The sequence below is a fragment of the Helicoverpa zea genome, chromosome 1 (genome assembly GCF_022581195.2).
Source record: "Helicoverpa zea isolate HzStark_Cry1AcR chromosome 1, ilHelZeax1.1, whole genome shotgun sequence".
Classification (NCBI taxonomy): Eukaryota; Metazoa; Arthropoda; class Insecta; order Lepidoptera; family Noctuidae; genus Helicoverpa; species Helicoverpa zea.
This window is the reverse complement of record NC_061452.1, coordinates 9,194,356-9,213,234: the sequence shown is the minus strand read 5'-3', so window position 1 is coordinate 9,213,234 and position 18,879 is coordinate 9,194,356. Positions and strand designations below refer to the sequence as shown.

At 37.2% G+C, this 18,879-nt stretch overlaps 5 protein-coding genes across 5 annotated transcripts; 3 read left to right on the top strand and 2 right to left on the bottom strand.

Moving 5' to 3' along the window:
- Nucleotides 1-55: 55 nt before the first annotated feature.
- LOC124634147 lies at nucleotides 56-1,760 on the top strand. The gene is made up of 3 exons (XM_047169573.1): nucleotides 56-148; nucleotides 615-739; nucleotides 1,316-1,760. Exons 1-3 carry the CDS (start codon nucleotides 79-81, stop codon nucleotides 1,553-1,555), a joined length of 435 nt encoding a protein of 144 aa, XP_047025529.1. The 5' UTR covers nucleotides 56-78; the 3' UTR covers nucleotides 1,556-1,760.
- Nucleotides 1,761-1,919: 159 nt separating this feature from the next.
- Nucleotides 1,920-5,879, top strand: LOC124646222. Its single transcript, XM_047186333.1, has 10 exons — nucleotides 1,920-1,929; nucleotides 2,281-2,412; nucleotides 2,561-2,672; nucleotides 3,964-4,107; nucleotides 4,214-4,269; nucleotides 4,344-4,433; nucleotides 4,731-4,822; nucleotides 5,026-5,311; nucleotides 5,393-5,580; nucleotides 5,655-5,879. Exons 1-10 carry the CDS (start codon nucleotides 1,920-1,922, stop codon nucleotides 5,877-5,879), a joined length of 1,335 nt encoding a protein of 444 aa, XP_047042289.1.
- Nucleotides 5,880-6,832: 953 nt separating this feature from the next.
- LOC124646214 lies at nucleotides 6,833-10,036 on the top strand. Its single transcript, XM_047186321.1, has 10 exons — nucleotides 6,833-6,857; nucleotides 7,251-7,382; nucleotides 7,654-7,765; nucleotides 7,906-8,049; nucleotides 8,337-8,392; nucleotides 8,464-8,553; nucleotides 8,678-8,769; nucleotides 9,009-9,294; nucleotides 9,370-9,557; nucleotides 9,812-10,036. Exons 1-10 carry the CDS (start codon nucleotides 6,833-6,835, stop codon nucleotides 10,034-10,036), a joined length of 1,350 nt encoding a protein of 449 aa, XP_047042277.1.
- A 31-nt stretch (nucleotides 10,037-10,067) lies between these two features.
- On the bottom strand, nucleotides 10,068-13,191 carry LOC124631029 (vegetative cell wall protein gp1-like). The gene is made up of 3 exons (XM_047165130.1): nucleotides 13,112-13,191; nucleotides 11,194-11,352; nucleotides 10,068-11,002 (listed from the first exon to the last, which is right to left on the bottom strand). Exons 1-3 carry the CDS (start codon nucleotides 13,115-13,117, stop codon nucleotides 10,349-10,351), a joined length of 819 nt encoding a protein of 272 aa, XP_047021086.1. The 5' UTR covers nucleotides 13,118-13,191; the 3' UTR covers nucleotides 10,068-10,348.
- Nucleotides 13,192-13,710: 519 nt separating this feature from the next.
- On the bottom strand, nucleotides 13,711-16,338 carry LOC124635070. Its single transcript, XM_047170856.1, has 3 exons — nucleotides 16,222-16,338; nucleotides 15,852-15,960; nucleotides 13,711-14,096 (listed from the first exon to the last, which is right to left on the bottom strand). The coding sequence occupies exons 1-3, from the start codon at nucleotides 16,336-16,338 to the stop codon at nucleotides 13,897-13,899; spliced, it is 426 nt and encodes a 141-aa protein (XP_047026812.1). The 3' UTR covers nucleotides 13,711-13,896.
- Between the last annotated feature and the right edge of the window lie 2,541 nt (nucleotides 16,339-18,879).

Sequence of the window (18,879 nt, the reverse complement as noted above, 5' to 3'; positions counted from 1 at the left end):
AGTTTATCATTTGAGACTGTTAAATTTTATGTAGTGATCGCCGTATCTGGGTGGAAGGCCGTCCCTGCGAGCCAAGCGATGTATGCGCTGCGAACAGCGCATTATGGCCCAACCGAGGGCCTGGTTGATGACGACGCGCTACCCAGAAGTAAGTACATACATTACTTACTAAATAGTTGAACCGACTTCCCAAAAAGGAGGAGGTTCTCAAATCGGCCGGCAAAATTATCTTAGGAACATCCATTAGACACCGACTTCTAGGCCGCTGCACCTAATGTTTTTTTTTTGTCTTTTTAGTGTTTTTAGAAGTCGGTTTATTTTTTTGTAAAAAACGTCTACTTTACGTTTAACTTAAGACTACTTTTCGAAATTAATAGTAATACCTAACATATTAATACGCCTATAGTTCACAAAACATAAAGATAGAAGACTTGTCGATTTTTGTGATAATCAATAACTTAAATATTCTCAATCGTTACAATAACATTATTAAATTTTATAGAAAATCTCAGACTACTTTTTCGGATTTTTATGAAGAAGAATGGTGCAGCAAACCTCATAAAATATCGAAGTTTCGTATTTTTGAATACTTCTTTATAATCGAAATCTTTCAGATACCTTACACAGTGTCTACAAGTTTGGCTGGTGTACACCTGATGTAATTCAAAAAGTATTTTTGCGCAAAAGAGCCAACATCACATTGTCAGACTTTCAGTCAACACAAGCTACTTACATTTATGTAAGTTCAACTCTTTTATAAACTCTAACAAGGCAAATAACTATTTATAAAGGTTCTAGAAGTAGCATCATTATCTCCCGAGCCTTTTCCCAATTATGTTGGGGTCGGCTTCCAGTCTAACCGGATGTAGCCGATTACTAGTGTTTTACAAGGAGTGACTGCCCTATCTGACCTCCTCAACCCAGTTACTCAGGCAACCCAATACCCCTTGGTAAGACTGGTGTTATATTTACTGGCTTCCGACTATCCGTAACGACTGCCAAGGATGTTCAATGACAGCCGGACCTACAGTTTTATGCGCCCTTCGAAACACAGTCATTGGTGTCCAAGATATGCTTAGGAAGTGCATACAAACTTAGAAAAGTTGCATTGGTACTTGCCTGACCTGGAATCAACCCCACGCAGTCGTACTTGAGAGGTTGGTTTTTTACCCACTAGGCCACCACGACGTTTTGTACTAGAAGTATATGAATAAGAAAAACTCGGATGAGAGATTTTTGACAGGAAAACCTGTCCGAGTAGGTATTTAGATAGTTACCATAAGTAAATTAAAAAGCGTTTATTGCCCCCTTTCAGTTATTAGAAGATGGAGAGACAATAAGATACTGGCTTGCATGCATCGTGATGAAGATCTACGTGCCTCGCAAGTTCATGTTCCGAAAAAGTCGTTTGCCACTGTACTACTGTCAAGGAGACCTGCATTTCGTATGGAAGCTGACGTTCCAAAAAATTGACCTACACGAGTTCTATCTTCACTACCTCCTTAACATACCAGCGAACTTCTTCTTTGAATTCTATCATGCTACTCCTTTATAAAGTTACTAGTGGTTGCCCGCGACTTCGTACACGTATAATTTGTTTTATCGTTAACGGGCTAACTGCCAATTTTAAATCCCTCCCTCAACAAACAAACTCTTCAGCTTTATTAGTATAGATAGAAGATAGAAGAGATATTGCTAAGATTAAATTGTTCATAAACCTCCATATAATATTTCTCATTAAATAAAGTTTAGTTGCGGCACATTTTTTTAAATTATGTTATCCCTTTCAATTGAGCTACTTACCCTAATTTTGTGGGCCTGGGTAGGATATTTTATTTAATTACTTTAGTTTTGTTATATACCTAGTAATTCAGTCAAAAAGACGCTGAAATTATTTCCAGATATTTGGAAGAGTCTCGATGTACCAATGTGATTTCCTCTCATTATGAAAATAATGTCTTCAATTTCCATTCCTTCCTCATGTTACAATATACAATTTAACAAAACAAACAACTGAATACAGCGCGGTTGGAATAAAATGTACAGTTTGACTTCGTACGAGGAGCATGTACGATTCGAAGCTTAAAGCTCTTTGCATTATATGTTTGTATCTTTATTTTTGTATTTATTAATTTTTTATTTACGTTACCGTAAATCAATTAAAAGAAAAAAAAACTCTAAAGATGATTTTTATACCTTGTCTTTTTTAGACAACTATAATTAAAATAATTAAAAATAACTAGTGTTTATGAAATTATGACGTCTGTGTTACCAATACAGTATGTGTGCCTGCAACTTTGTGTCTCATCCGAGACTTCTCGATGTGCCATGATGACTTCGACTCGGAGCCGGCAGATGGGGTGCTCAAAGAACATACATTCAAGTGGGTTGGCTTTATGCAGTACATACACGGTAAGTTTTTAAATACGTCCTACAATAAAAAATAAAAAAATCTTTCGAAAAAGTGATACCGATAGTTTTTATACCCAAATAAAATTGATTGCAAAAGACAAAGATTTTTGGTCACTTTTTCGAGCTAAAACTATTTTTTTGGTTACAGTGACGACGGGCTTCAATCATCACAGCAAGGCTCCGCGCGTGGTCCTCGTTCACAAGCAGTTTGCGCTCGGCACAGCTGCAAGCCTGGCGACCCTTCCCAAGAACTATAAACCGTATAAATTTTTTATTTAAAACTAACCAACTTAAATAATGCTCAATCCTTCTCCGTGTGAGAGGAGGCCTGTGCCCAGCAGTGGGACGATAAAAAGGCTTTCACTGTAACTAACCAACTTAATACTGACGCGTTAAAATTACTTCTAAGGGCCTCCTGACCTCGTTAACCAATTCGATCCACCAATTCACCATTCGATCCAAACCCGTTATTAGGGTTCCCTAGTTAACTAGGAAGCCTTATAGTTTCGCCATGTCCGTCCGTCCGTCCGTCTCAGTTACCGTTGTCTCTTCAGAGCTGAGAGCAATTTGGTACCATTAAGAACTTTAATCACGCCAATAAAGGGCAAAATTAAAAAAGTGGAAAAGATGTATTATTACTGTAGCCTACACGTAAAGAGGGGAGCGTTTTCTTTTTCATTCCAACTCTAACTATATATCGTTGGATAGGTATTTAAAAATGAATAGGAGTTTACTCAAATAATTTTTTGATATTTTCGGAATAATCGCCCCGAAAAAAAAGAGGGTCAGGAGGGACAGGACAAGTCACCTAAGTGCAACTTTTATGCGTAAAAAATAGAAATAATAGTGAAAACTAGTAGAATTGTTAAATTCGTGGACTCAGTGTAAATCAACCCAATTTATACATTATAGTGAGTGATAAATAGCGATTTGTGATTTGAAATAGATTTAAAGTTCGCAACGGAAGAGGACTTGTTCCAAGTTTGTCGGCACTCGACACACTCAGTCTAATTCTTATCATGTCTTTTTTGTACAAAATAGCTTAATCTTGTGTTGTCGGGGAAATGTATGTCACAATCTGTTTCCTGGTGGGCTCAACCATGACATGCACGAGGCTTACCTAATGCAGAAACAAAGATACAATATTTAACTATACTATATCTATCTATTACTTATCTTGGCCCATAATCCTTGGGATCGAAATCCTCCGCAGTTCTGTTGGCACGACCCAGGTGCCTGGTGCCTAACGTCATCATGTCAGCTCCGGCTTTCGTTAAAAATCAGCGCTGAGGCTCTGTACTGTACAGGGTCTCATGTGTTCTCTTCTTCTAGTTTTGTGTTATTCTTGTGGTTTAATTTACAGTTTGTACTGTAATTTTTGTGTTGTTTTTATGTCATATCGGCGTAGAGATGTCGCTGTACTTTGAGCACATACATTTTTTCTGAGTTGATGGGATAGTATGGGCCATACTCGGGAAACTACGGAACTCTACAATTAGCGTGACCCGACACGATCTTGGCCGGTTTTTTCTTCTTTTGTATTTATTTCAGGGGTAATGTCATATTTGGTGATTATGAAAGAGACGAAGCAGATTGTGGGATATCGCGAGAGCAACTTAAGATGGGTTTGCGCTGTGCACGCGCCTACATAGAAATACCAGCCCATGATGTAACACCTCACCCGGAATATACCAGGTATTTATGTAAAAGGTTAAATAAACTCCGCCTATACCCAATACATAATGCTATAAAAGTAAAATACAATTCACAAAAAGCATCATTTAATATACTTTCATTTTAGATTCGGAATCAGCAACAGCCTGGCTCTCGTTAGATTTATTCGGCCATTGAGGTCACGTAAGTATGTTCTTTGAGTCGTGTTGGTGATTATTATCTATTGCTGAAAATCATCTTGAATTTTGGCCTTTCAGACTATATGTCCCCAATATGTTTACCATCCCTAACTGAACGGGCGAGAAAGAAAAATAATAGAAACGTGTTTTTAGTGGACTACATCAGCAGTAAGTTTTATTTCAAACGAAGTTTTGAGCAATAGACGAAGCTGTGCTTAAAAATATACAGGAATGAATTTTATTCAGTGCGCAAACTTTGTCAACTTACAGTTAAATAAGTTTTATAGATACGTATATTTTTATTATGTTGTGTTTTAGTACAAAAAATAAAAGATAGCGAAAGATGTTTATTTTGTAACCGATTGAACGGTAACAGTCGTCATAGTATTCATATTCATATTCATTCCTGTATTATGTCTGAAATATTAATTTCGCCTGAAGTAATGTTGTTCAAAAATATTTCAGCTGTACCAAGAGATTTCGAATTCGAAAGATTAGCTAAGAAAACCCTCAAATTATATACACATAGACAATGTAAACGGCATCGAGCGAAAGCGGTACAGTATTAGTTCTTTATTTTTCAAAATCACTTGACTAATCAGAAGCCAGAAAGTCTGACAACCTATCATGCGGTTATGTGTTGCTCGGAAATGGGCATGATGACATCGTATAGGCCATAGGCAGACACCGTATTGAGGATGATATAACTCTATAACCAGTAGCATACGAAGTATCAGTAAGATTTAATTCATGGTTTCAGAAACTGGGAAGTGAAGGTGTGTCCAATGCATTATGCACCTCAGGGTGTGGGGTCCGACCGGGGGCACCCATCATCAGCCACGCCGTAGATGGGGCTTATGAGCTGATTGGAATAGCCGTCGGAGGGTCGCCCTGCACTCGGCGCTCCATGCGTAGGCGCCTCAATGTTGAACCACCTATCTATATAGATGTGTACCCCTACGTCGCTTGGATTATGAACGTTATCATGGCTTATCAAGTTCCCAATCCATACCCACTAAATGTTATGCAACTTGATTCTGGGCCGAGTAAGTGTGCATTCGTAATTTAGTCATAGTTATAGTAAAAAATATTTTTTTGAACTAATTAAACCCACAATTAAATTTAAGGTGTGGCCATTAACAGATCCTTTTTGAGAAAAAGGAAAAGGGAGAAGTCCGGTTGGCGTTCTCGTACATTTATGAGCGGTAATTTATGCTTTAAGAGTTTAAGAAAACAGAAAAAAGCTGCATTTTTTTACTCCGAAAGGTTTGAAGTTAATGCCGAAAAAGGAGCTAAACTAAACGTTATAATGAAGGTACGATATTTTCAAACACCAAATATTTTTATTGCCAATCATAAAATCAACCAATGAAACGAATTATATTTTAGCTTTCTGCGGGTATTGAATGTACAATAGTCTGTGCTCGACTGCTGTTGCCCAGCCGTCTTACTGAGCCTACGATAACTGGAGTTGGTACCTACAACATTACAATAAGGTTCGACACAGAGTGGTTTCCATACTCGTTCTATTTTGCCTTGGCACTTGATGGTCAAAACACTACGACAGAAAACTTTCATAATTGGTTACCTGATCGCAAACATGGTTTCTGGTAATGTAAATCAGTATATAATAAATCAGTTAAGTTCTGTTGATTGGTTTTATTTCAGTTTGTGAAGTATGTAAGATAAGGACATCAAAAACATCTCTACTACTACAGAATTTTTCGAGTTAGGCAAAAGTGTTTAACAGTTCTATCTGAATTTTGATACCTAAATAGCAACCAGGCACAAGAGGTTATTCAACAAAACAGTAATTTAGCGTTGGGTCTGGATACACAAAAGGTAGTCTGAAACAATAGGGTGACTTATGACTTTAGGCGGATTCCACAACTACTGTATCTTCGTCATTCAGATCCTTGTCTTCATTTGTGGCGGCGGGAAAACTTGATGGTGGAGTGGAAGGTCCTTGGGGCCCTTGGGGTCCCTGGGGTGCCTGGGGGAAGGGATTTTTTGGGAATTGAGAAAAACCTGGGATTTGAGGGAATTGCGGGAATGAGTCAGCATCGCCGGTCTGCTGAGAAGGGGGGGAACTCTGTGGGCCTTCAGGATATGATGGGGCGGGTTGGCTTGGAAAAGCAGGACTAGCTGGCAATCCAGAGCCTATGACTGGAGCAAAAGCTAGTCTAAAGGGTAGAATATCTTGGCGGCTGCTGGTATGTAGGAGTGACTGGCTAACCTAATGTTTATATTTTTTCTTCTTACCACCATAAGTGAATGAAAAAACCTTTATAAAGTTTTTATTGCTAAGATTAAAAAAGGGCCTCCATATATTTCTCAATAATAAAGTTTAGTTCTGCACGCTTTTTTTAATTATGTTAACCCTTTCCCTTGATTTTCTTTTCTTAAACGCGGCTGAGACAATTTCCAGATATTTAGAAGATTCGCGATGTACCTATGTAATTTCCTCTCATTATGAAAACAATGTCGCCAATTTCCATTCCTCACTCATGTTACCACACACAATTTGCTAATCAACAAACAACTGAACACAACACGTTTGGAAGAAAATGATCAGTTTGACTTCGTACGGGAGTATGTTCGATTGGAAGCCAAAAGTTCTTTGTATTATATGTTTGTGTCATTATTTTTAATTTATTTTAGATTTATTATTACAGTAAATATGTTAAACGAAAACTAACAGTAATTATATAGTGTTGTTATATTGTTTTTTTTTGTAGACAAATCCAAATAATTAAAAAAAAATACAGTGTAAGGGTGCATCTACACGGTGCAAGTAGCTTGCGCATGTTGAGGCACATCCGCAGGTTACATGCATTTTAAAGACGTGCAGATCTAGCGACTCGAATATGTACCAAAGCAAAATACCCACCCGGTAGCTCTTGTCACTTTTGCATGTTAACTTGCTCCATCTGGATGCATCGTGTAGACGCACCCTAAATGAAATTGTGACGTCTGTGTTACCAGTATGTGTGCCTGCAACTCTGTGTCTTATCCGTGACTTCTCAATCTGCCATGATGACTTCGACTCAGAGCCGGCAGATGGCGTGCTCAAAGAACATACATTCAAGTGGGTTGGCTTTGTGCAGTACATACACGGTATGGTTGTTTAAATTAAAAATTCAATTGATATTTATGTTTTTTTTTAAGTCGTGGTGGCTTAGTGTGCATTTGATTCCAAGTCAATTCCAATGCGACTTTTCTAAGTTTGTAGGTATGTACTTTCTAAGAATATCTTGGACATAAATGACTGTATTTTGGAGGGCAAACTGTAGGTACCGGCTGTCTTTCAACATCCTTGGCAGTCGTTACAGGTAGTCAGAAGCCAGTAAGTCTGACACAGCTAAGCAGCTTTTGTTTTTGGCCACAGTGACGACAGGCTTGCCTCATCACCTCAAGGCTCCGCGTGTGGTCCTCGTTCACCAGCAGTTCGCCGTCGCCACCGCTACAGACCTGCTGCACCTTCCCAAAAACTATAAACTGTATGACATTTTTCTTTAATAATAACAAACTTAATATTGACACGTGGAAATAATTTGACTTCTAAAGACTTCTCTTCCTATTGACCTCATCGGCTTCGTCGTTTCGATAAACGATCGGTTTTTTTCTGCCTTTATTTCAGAGGTAATGTCGTATTTGGTGATTATGAGAGAGATGAAGAAGACTGTGGGATATCGCGAGAGCAAATTAAGATTGGTTTGCGATGTGCACGCGCCTATATAGAAATACCACCTCATGATATTACACCTCACCCGGAATATACCAGGTATTTACGTGAGAAGGTTTAATAAAAATAGGGCCCTACATCTCAAACACGAGTCAAGTTAGCTTGTCAAAATCATATACACGTTCATAAAAGTGTTGAATATCTGTAACGTGCAAGTTTCAGTGTGATGAAACTTAAGATATAATAATATTGCAATTACTAATCTGTTTTAGTAAGAGCTCCCAAATGATTGTTCTTCTCGAGAAAGATAAAGGTACAAGGTACACAATACCTATGCTATATAATACAATTCACAATCAGCATCATTTAATAAACTTTCATTTTAGATTCGGAGTTGGCAACAGCCTGGCTCTCGTTAAATTTATTCGGCCACTAAAGTCGCGTAAGTATTTTCTTTGAGTCGTATTCGTGATTATCTATTGATGAAGATAATCTTGAATTTTGACCTTTCAGACTATATGGTCCCGATATGTTTACCATCACTAAGTGAACGAACGAGAAAGAAAAAACATAAAGCCGTGTTTTTAGTGGACTATATCAGCAGTAAGTTTTGTTTTACTCGAATTTTGAGCAATAGACGAAAATGAGCTTATGCCTAAAATTGATGCCTAAAATAATTTTATTCGTTGTCATTGGTCTTAGGTAATGTTGTTCAATATATTTTCAGCTGTACCAAGAGATTTCGATGCAGAAAGATTGGCTAAGAAAACCCTCAAATTATATACACATAGAGAATGTAAACGGCATCGAATGAAAGGGGTACAGTATTAGTTTTTTTTTATTTTTAATATCACTTGATTAGTGAGAAGATGATAGAAAGTCTCACCAGACGGTGACGTGTTCCTCGGAAAAGGGGTGGAGACATTGTATAGACAGACGCTATATGCACAATACTTAGCTGTTCCAATACCTACGGTTTGGAAAAAGACATGTAGAGGACGAAATGATTAGAACAAGTTGCGTAAGGAGTGTCGATAAGATTAAATTGATGATTTCAGAAACTGGGAAGTGAAGGCGTGACCCACGTATTATGCACCTCAGGGTGCGGGGTTCGACCGGGGGCACCCATCGTCAGCCACTCCATAGACGGGCCCTATGAGCTTATTGGAATAGCCGCTGGGGGAGCTCCTTGCAGTCGGCGCGCCATGCGTAGGCGCCTCAATAATGAACCACCTCTCTATATAGATGTGTACCCCTACACCACGTGGATTATGAATCTCATCACAGCTTATCACTTACCGAAACCATACCCACAAAATGTGATGCTACTTGAGGCAGGCCCGAGTAAGTGTGCATTCGTAATTTAGTCATAGTTGTAAAAAAAATACTTTTAAGTAATTAATCCACTACTCGTTTCAGGTGTGGGCATTAACAAATCCTTTTTGAGGAAAAGGAAAAAACAGAAGTCTGGTTGGCGTGCTCGTACGTTCATGAGTGGAAATCACTGCTATAAAAGTATGAGAAAACAGAGACGCGCTGCATTTTTTTACTCCGAAAGGTTTGAAGTTAACACCGATCCTCCTGCTAAACTAAACGTTATTATGAAGGTACGATATTTTCGTAAAATGTTCTAATTAATCACCAGTTCTTCTTTATACCTAACACGAAATAATTTAATTACCAATTATAACCAATTAGCGACCCTCCCTCGCCCTCTTCAATCAGTCTGTCTATTAAAAAACCGCTTACAATAATCCATTGCGTACTTTTAAAAGTTAAAAGTTTGTACACATAGGGATATAGGGGCCGAGAAAGCGACTTTGTTTTATACTATGTAGTGATGACACTAATAATATTTTAGATTTCTGCGGGTATTGAATGTACAATAGTCTGTGCTCGACTGATGATGCCCAACCGTTTGTCGGTGCCTACGGTAACAGGAGTTGGCGGCTACAACATAACAATAATGTTCGACACAGATTGGTTTCCATACACATTCTACTTTGCCTTGGCACTTGACGGTAAAAACACAACGGCAGAAGACTTCCAGACTTGGTTACCTGAACGCAAAGCTGGTTTCTGGTAATGTGAATCAATATGAAATAAATCAGTTTATGTTCTGTTTATTGGTTTTATTTAATTTTGTAAAGTAAGTAAGATAAGGACATAAAAATAAAATACTAGACTACCAATTGCATAATCAGCTACTACTACAGAACGTATCGAGTTTGGTAAATATTATTAACAATAGTAATTTAATTTATTGTATTTTGATAAATACTAAAGGGCAACCAGGCATAAGAAAGAGGTAATTCAACAAAACAGTAACTTATCATAATGGTTTTAATACAACATTGGGTTGGATACACAAAAGGTAGTCTGAAATAGTAGGATGACTTTAGGCGGATTCCACAGCTACTGTATCTTCGTCATTCAGACCTTTGTCTTCATTTATAGCGGCGGGAAAACTTGATGGTGGAGTGGAAGGCCCTTGAGGCCCTTGGGGTCCCTGGGGTGCCTGGGGGAAGGGATTTTGTGGGAATTGAGGAAAACCTGGGATTTGAGGGAGCTGAGGGAGATGTGGGAATGAGGGAGCCTGTCCAGATTCCTGTGGGTTTTGAGGGAAATTGGGGAAGTGAGGAAATGTGTTTGAAGGTGGAAACTGAGGAGTAGGTTGAGATGGTTCTGGTGCTGGGGGCTGAGAAGGCATAGGAGATTCCGATTCTTGTTTCCTTTGCTGCTCACCACTGTACTCTGCTGACTCTATTACAGCTGAGTCTGCATCGCCGGTCTGCTGAGAAGGGGGAGAACTCTGTGGGCCTTCAGGATATGATGGGGCGGGTTGGCTTGGAAAAGCAGGACTAGCTGGGAATCCAGAGCCTATGACTGGAGCAAAAGCTGGTGCTGAAGGGTAGAATATGTTGGCGGCTGCTGGTATGTAGGAGTGACTGGCTATGGGGTAATACGCAGACTGCACCGCTGGGAAGCTGTTGATTTGGGGCACTTGGTACGCAAACTGAGGCTGCGGAGCGAATGCGTACGACGCCGGGACCTGCCAAAAAACATTTATGTTATTTTAAATATACCTACATGTTTATCAATACTAGCTGCGATACCTATAAATGGTATAAGTTTAGGTTTCTCTTACTTTTTACAAATTAGGTATCAGAAAGGCTCATGCACTCGCTATCTTTTTAATGGATCTTTTATAATTCAGAATTTGTTGCTTTCATGTCGGCTTACCGCATTTATGTATTGTGTGGTGGAATAGGCAGTGGTCTTAGTCTGCCCTGGTACAACGGTTCTCAGCAGCGGTGAGGACACAGCGATGGCACCAGGCCACGCTATCGCTCCTCCCGCTGCGCAGCTTGCGAACGCGCATAAAATGGTGATTACTAGTACCTTAAAAAATAATAGAATGTTGAATATATGATATGGCTGGCTTATAGTAAGTTAAGTAAGTCGCTTATGCATCTATCTGGTTTAAGTCGCTCTGGTTTTAGTAAGAAACAGAATTAAATTCAAATTACCTTTTTTACGGTAATATATCTATATAAATAAAAATGAATTGTTGTTCGTTAGTCTGATTAAAACTCGAGAACGGGGCCGATTGAGCTGATTTTGGTTTTAAAATGTTTGTAGAGGTCCAGGGAAGGTTTGAACGATACGAGGTTCGCGGGATCGGCTAGATTTAAATAAAAATGCCGTTCAGGAGTTTAGGAATCAATGTTGTTCTTTACTTAAATTGAATTCGGGTAAAATGTTTAAATGTTTCCAGTCGCCGAAAACATATTACATAATTTAAGTTTCACTAACTGGACACGAGTGAAAATTTGGACTGTCCAGTTGACGAAATGATGTATAAATTTTGAATTGGCAAAACTACAACTGGACACACCTGTGTCCAGTTTCATGTGTCCAGTTCATGTCGCAACCATAGTAGGTCAATATTTTCAATTTTATGTTTTCATTGTGAAATTTCAGAAATTATATCGATAGTAACGATAACTTGCGCGAAAGAAATGCTTACTGTTCTAGGATGTTTATTCCAGTTTATGGATACGGGTTTTGGATATTTTTTTGACAATTTCACTTACAAACTTTTATCACCGAATGCACTTCTCTAAGTAATAATTGAATCATATATAGTTTCGATTGTTTGTAAGTTCAAAGTCGTACATGCATTGAACATAAAATTCTAATAGTACAATTTACATATTGTTGTTTTATGTAAACAAGACAGTTATTGAAAGCATTCGCTACTTTGTATGCAGACATGTGATTACATTTGCTTTGAATACAATATTTGAACCTAGTACATCAACCAATATACGTTTTAAAACTATTTTTTTACATATAGCTTACCTTTGTCCTCTTTTTAGGCCTTTGTTTTCACCAGTGCAAGAACTGAACTCCCCCACCATATAAAATAAAACTAACAATTTACTAAAAAAAGTGCTGTGCCGATTTTGATGAAACATACTGTCTGAAACTACCGCCAGAATATCAGCTTTCATTTTAAAATCGAATCCAAATTGATTAATATGTTTAAGAGCTACGGGTGCCACAGACAGTCAATATAGTTAGATAGGTTGGCAGACAGTCAACGACAAAATCCTACTTATCCTACTTATATCCTACTTATATTATAAATGTGAAAGTTTGTGAGAATGTATGGATGTATGTTTGTTATTCAATCACGCAAAAACGGCTGGACCGATTTGATTGAAACTTGGTATGTAGATAGATGATACCCTGGATTAACACATAGGTTACTTTTAATCAACACACCACGCGGGCGAAGCCGCTGGCGGAAGCTAGTAACACATAAATTATTTTCAGTTTTTTTTTTTTCATTTTCATTTCTCATGAAAACATTATCATTCGAAATATAATTTCACAAAAATTATATCATCCTTTTCCTTTTTTCACATAGAACATAAAAGTCATTAAAAATACTTGGGAAACAGAAAATTCCGCGTTGTCTTGGCATAATAAAAAAAGAACGACATCCCACTGCGCAGCGCAAGAGTTGACCATAAAAAATTAAAACAGAACACTGAATAATTCACAACAAATTCACAAGTCGAATGATCACAAATTCACTGGTTGTCACTTGATATATATTTATAGTAAGTATAATCCAAGGTTATCCACGTACCTTCATATTGGAGGCACAAAAGTCTTCTCTGTAATACGCGTCTTAATCTCCTGACGAGCCTTTTATATACTTAGTAGGACCCCGCCCACCAAAGAAAGTCACATACTAGATGCGCCTTGCAATTTTGGAGCACTTGAAATTCATGTGAAGTGTCTCGTTGAGCTATTTACAATTTTAATTATCAGTGTTTGTAGTGCAATATGTATGCACCTATTTAATGTTAATTCTATTTAAACATATAATAATATAAAAATAAAATTTTTATTTTTTATGTCAAAATGAATATAATAAAAAATAACGGGTAGGTATTTGACTAGCGTTAACCGATGTATTAAGTACACGTAAGTAGTCAAAATAATAAATGAATAAAATTCAAAGAAACTTTTGCATACAAAGTATTCCTTTTATTGCATTCATTGTTTTAATCTAATCGAACAACCACGTTGATTTTAAAATAAAAACTCTCTAAGCTATAAAATAACTCTTCCAGATGTATTTACAATATCTCGGAAAAAAAACGCAAAAAGGCTAGTACTAGTACTTTACAATAAGGATTCCATTTTCTGAAAACGCATCGTAAACACTGCTTGGTACGTCTACTCCTGAACAAAGACACAATTCCGCAGGAGAAAACACATTTCCCAAAAAGAAAAACGTCATTATCAATATCAACTTAATACTTAGTGAATGATAATAATATTACAAAACGGCATAGTTTTTTAAATGGCCTGAATTGTTAGTAAAAAAATATAAAGTAATCAATTATAATAAAAATAGTAAATGCATTAATTTTGCGCCTTCCCAGGTTTGGGAAAAAGGAATCCTATAATTTTTTCCTTGAAGAGCTTGACCACTGGTCTTGCATTCTGTGGTGACATTGGATGTACCCCACCGACGGGGTCTGTGGTGAACATATTGCTGATCATCGATAACATAAGCATTAATATTTTTGAACCAGGCATCTTGGCTGCGTCCTGTAATTTGCCTAGAAAACAACACTGTCATTAATTTCTGCAAGATTGGTCGATTGTTCTAGTATATATGTTTTTTTTGTTGGGAAATCATCACTTCTAATCGGCCCAGTGGCGGCCAGGGCGATCGGGTGGCACCCGGGGCGGACTACTTATCCCCCTCCCCAAAAAAAACAACAGAATATATTCACGGAGTAAAAAAAAAAAAATATTTTTGAGACGCAAAAAGATATCTAAAGAAATGAGAGAAAAGTACTGTAAAGATTTTTAGTTTTGGAACACAAAAGTACCCAAACAAGTTTGAAAAAAGCACTGTGCAGTGAAGAAAACGCGAGCGCGAATTTTTTTATTTTTGGAACGCAAAAAGATATCTAAAGAAATGTGAGGAAACTACTGTAAAGAGTACCTAAGGCGCGAGCGCAGCGAGCGCGAAATCTTTGAGTTTTGGAACACGAAAGTACTCAACCAAGTTTGAAAAAAAGACACCGGAAAGTAAAGCAGCTGCGAGCGTAGCGAGCTCAACATTTTTTGAGATTTGGGACACAAAAAGTTTTCCACCTCCGCTTACAAATAGCGCCTAAACAACTTAGAAATAACCACAGTAAAGTGATTTTTTTTTATTGTTATTTTTGAGGACTCTAATTTAACTCTGAATTAAGCACAAATAAAAAGAAACCGTGACTGAAGCGAGCGTCAGTTGTTTTTGCTAGTTCGGTGCTTTAAATTTTTGTTAGATTGAAGACTCAAAAAACAAGGGCAGAAAAAAATATAAATTAAGAAAAATTAATTTAAGTAATCAGATAAAAGCAAAAATACAAGAGAGAGGTGACAGTCGGACTGAGAGGGGTGACCGCCTCGATGTCTCGCGCATGCACTGTCGTAGTTTTGTTTAAAGTTTGAATATAAATAAAATGAATCAGTAAATGGTAGTGAACCTAGGCTTCGCAAATCAAAATGTCACCCTTAGTGACTTGTCCCTTCTGCCCGCGCCATCCTGGTCGTGCAGATATGTGCCGACCGAGATGGCACCCCCCGAGATGTGGCACACGGGGCGGACCGCCCCCCCGCCTCCCCCTTACGCCGCTACTGAATCGGCCCATAGTTTGTGTCGGCTCATAAATCAGTAAGAAGATGAATGGAATCTGGATTTAATTAAAATCATTACCTACTTATCGGGCCAACAATCGGCCGACTGTTTAGTTTAGTTCTTGAGCTGACGATTACCTTTGCTTCCGGTATTATAGTTTTGTGTTTGTACCTACTGCTACTAGCTGTCATACTGGGACAATATTGGCCTTACTACAAAAACTTTAACCCCTGTTTTACACTTGTCTAAAAAAATTTTGACTGCAAAATGAACCATATGTCAACGTCATAATTTGACATTTTTTTAGACAAGTCTTAAACTGACGTTAAAAAGTTTTTGTGGTAAGACGGTAAATGTTTATTCTATTCTATTATTATAGTTCGGCCATTCAGAGAATGCGTTCCTGACACGTCGCGATTGAACTGACGACGTAACTTTGCAATGGCGTTGCAGTTACGATAAAAATATTTTTGCTGGTTGTTTACCGTTTTAACAATTGAGGAGCATTAAAACAACATTATTATATCAATAATCAATGAATGTAGTTACGTCGTCAGTTCAATCGCGACGTGTCAGGAACGCATTCTCTGAATGGCCGAACTATAATTATTTAAGATCTGACATCACTTATTGTTGAAAATTATACTGATGATGATGAACTAGCAGATCATAATATACCTACCTGCGCTAGACTGCCTCTTAACTCTGCCATTATTATTTCTTCCTTCAATCTTATTTAGGTCAACACGTTCGAGAAAAGCTTGCATTAGGTAGTGAAAAAAACCTCTTTGCTGAAACAAACAAATTAATTTGTATTTCATTTTTAGTTTATCTGGTTTTTGTTAGACTTAACGTTTAAGTATGTTTAATTCACCTGACTGCCCTTGACAAAGAGTTGTAACAGCAAGTGCTATCGAGAACACAGCTGAATACCAGTCATCATATCTGACAACCACGGCCCTCCCAGACTATCAGAAACTACTGAACTTTCACACACTAATCACTACAGCCTAGATTTTATGACCGAAAAGATAAAAATAAAATAAGCAAACCTTTGGAGCTTCTGTCACATCAGTGCCTTCTGGAGGTGAAGCGTATGTTAAATAACTCAAACTGATAACAAATAAAATCACATAAAGTAAATCAGGTATACTTTGTATTAACGACATCTCGACAAGTGTGCGATTGACTGAACTTAGGACACCACTAGCTATCGCTTTCTCTAAACGTCTAACCAGATGAAAAACTAAAATTAACTAACTATACCGCTTAGCATAAATATTTTTACAATTGACACACAATATTGAAAAAGATTAATCGAAACAAAAGAATAGGAAAACAATTGATTCTACTATAGTCGCAATAAGATGAGTTACTGTATTGTACGGCCGTCCTACAATAGCGTAGGCAAGTATACTGCGTACACTGTATGAGATACATTATATTATTATTCAATCTTTTCCTATTATAATTACATGCAATATTTTTGTAGGGAGTGAAGAGTAATGCGTATGCCAATAAGATAATTTCCGCGTTCAATAGGTAGGTACCCAATGGTCTCAAACACATGGCTACATGCACAAATGTATGTAATATTTTACTCTTGCCCTAGTTTCAGATAACTGAACCCTTAAATAAAATGTTTCCGTAAGCCTCTAATAGACCGAACGCCAATATCTTTGACATAGAAGTCTTAAACATATCGATAACAATAGATTAGGCACACCTTCCATGGGTGTTTTATACCGTTACTAATTTAGCTTAGAGACAGAAGAAAAATACATAAGACATTCATGAAAATATTGCAAAATGAACACGGTCATATATACTTCAAGAGCACCCTGTATTACGGTAATGTGGCAAAGTGGCTCACAGTACCGGAAAAGGAGTGATTGAATCCAGTTTATGAAACTTTACGTTTATTTTGAGGACAGACAAAAAAAATTATCAAAAGCTACCAAAAACAAATAAGATAATAGTAGGTGTGGTGTACAATTCTAAATAACTTTGCCCCTCTAAAATCAGCCATTTGACAGTTAGGCTGTCATTCGAAGCCAACTTTTGGCATTCCGTGGCTGCGGGATTGTTCGAAAGAGTTACCGCGGCCCTGGTACATAAAAGACCTATGAAGGAACACGATGGGTTTTACTCAGTAAGAGGCTGACGCCCCCTCACCGCTGCTAATCCACCGGGAGAAGTCATTTGATGACTTCCCATCAGAAAATAAAAAAAAATGGCAGTCATTTTACGAGGGCTACAATGTGCTATGGAAGCTTACAATCCGTACTAGCATCACTTGCCACCGGCTGAGGCTACTTGCTCCAGATTCTAATCAAACCTGACATTTACATGGCCTCCACATACTAACCTAATCTCTCACTGACATTTCTAATTTACCAAACTTGTGGGTACATACTTTAATGTGAAAGTGTTATTTATTTTGGTATCAAATAATTTTTCAAATAAATTAGTAATAAAATATAATAACGTTGTTTGCATTTTATGACTGTGACATTAACTTAATGAAAATATTTCATCATGGTTCTTATTTTATTATATCTACTTAAGTTTTAATGTCAGGTAAAATGAAATGAAAGGACTAGCTGTTTGTTTGAATAACCATTTGAACTGCTTGACTGCGACATAAATATAAGAAGAATTTTATTTTTATTGAATTGAAAATACATGCTTACAATAAACACTTCTACAAATTATGAAGTTTCCAATGTGTATTGGATCTACACGGTGAAAAATAATAAAACCTATTTTGTTAAATCACTGGCTGGTAATATAACATGAAAGTCAATTATAAGCAACAACGCTCCCACATTTTACAGGTTATAAACTGACAAAAATTTCCAATCTGCTTCAAAAACTTTAAAAGATAATTTAAATCAGAAATTAAATGCAATGTTGTTACAAAAAACATAAACCTGATAATCCACACCAAAGTTTTCTGTAATGAATGAGAAATGTCAGGTGAGAATAAAAATATATCGCGTAATGTCATTTAATGAGTTGTAGTAGCATGGCTTGAAGGTTTTATCCCTTTTATTTTTATTAAATAAATATATTTTTTGTATTTTTTTACATTCAGCAACTGATTCTTCTGCACAAACTCAAGATATTACCAAACCCAAAAGAAAATGTAAGTAACCCTCAACATTTTGACTTGTCAACATTGCATTGTGGTAGCCTAAAGTCTATAATATACGGAATCAAGACGAAGTGTTCATAAGATAATATTTGGATCATCGAATATATTTCTAAATCTTTCGCGGCATTTATTTTCCACAACTATCCTGCCAATGTAATTAGCGAAATTACTATTGCCACTTAGAGGAACCTATAAATTGCTTACTGAATAAATTACTCGATTACCCCCTAGGTGTTACCACTTTATTCTTACTAATAAACAAGTGATGAAAATATTGAAAAATAAATTAACAGATCAAATTGGTCCAATCAATACATCTAAACAAGTATAAATTGTCGCCAAGTATCCGATTGAAAGAATGCTAATTTGTTGTTGCGGTAGAGAATTAAGTATGTCATTAATCTATCAACAAACAAATTAATAATGGCTGCCTAACATCGATATCAAAAAGGGGTATTATTAATGAGTGCGTAGAGGAAAAATATTTCCCAGTGAGAAACGCGGGGGCCCCGCGCGTCTCCGCGCTTTTCCTACCCGCCGCGCTCTGGCCGTC

What these genes read in the sequence shown, in the direction of transcription:
- LOC124646214 (XM_047186321.1), top strand. Translation starts at nt 6,833, where the DNA reads ATGATCAGTTTGACTTCGTACGGGA. An exon ending in CAGTTTGACTTCGTACGGGA is followed by an intron (nt 6,858 to 7,250) that starts GTATGTTCGATT and finishes CTGTGTTACCAG; the next exon opens with TATGTGTGCCTGCAACTCTG. An exon ending in AACGGCATCGAATGAAAGGG is followed by an intron (nt 8,770 to 9,008) that starts GTACAGTATTAG and finishes TGATGATTTCAG; the next exon opens with AAACTGGGAAGTGAAGGCGT.
- LOC124646222 (XM_047186333.1), top strand. An exon ending in CTTTATGCAGTACATACACG is followed by an intron (nt 2,413 to 2,560) that starts GTAAGTTTTTAA and finishes TTTTGGTTACAG; the next exon opens with TGACGACGGGCTTCAATCAT. An exon ending in AACGGCATCGAGCGAAAGCG is followed by an intron (nt 4,823 to 5,025) that starts GTACAGTATTAG and finishes TCATGGTTTCAG; the next exon opens with AAACTGGGAAGTGAAGGTGT.
- LOC124635070 (XM_047170856.1), bottom strand. Translation starts at nt 16,338, where the DNA reads ATGTCGTTAATACAAAGTATACCTGATTTACTTTATGTGATTTTATTT. An exon ending in ATGTGACAGAAGCTCCAAAG is followed by an intron (nt 15,961 to 16,221) that starts GTTTGCTTATTT and finishes TGTTTGTTTCAG; the next exon opens with CAAAGAGGTTTTTTTCACTA. An exon ending in TAAGAGGCAGTCTAGCGCAG is followed by an intron (nt 14,097 to 15,851) that starts GTAGGTATATTA and finishes GTTGTTTTCTAG; the next exon opens with GCAAATTACAGGACGCAGCC.
- LOC124631029 (XM_047165130.1), bottom strand. An exon ending in CCACACAATACATAAATGCG is followed by an intron (nt 11,003 to 11,193) that starts GTAAGCCGACAT and finishes GTTTTTTGGCAG; the next exon opens with GTCCCGGCGTCGTACGCATT.
- LOC124634147 (XM_047169573.1), top strand. Translation starts at nt 79, where the DNA reads ATGTATGCGCTGCGAACAGCGCATTATGGCCCAACCGAGGGCCTGGTT. An exon ending in TGACGACGCGCTACCCAGAA is followed by an intron (nt 149 to 614) that starts GTAAGTACATAC and finishes GAAATCTTTCAG; the next exon opens with ATACCTTACACAGTGTCTAC. An exon ending in CACAAGCTACTTACATTTAT is followed by an intron (nt 740 to 1,315) that starts GTAAGTTCAACT and finishes GCCCCCTTTCAG; the next exon opens with TTATTAGAAGATGGAGAGAC.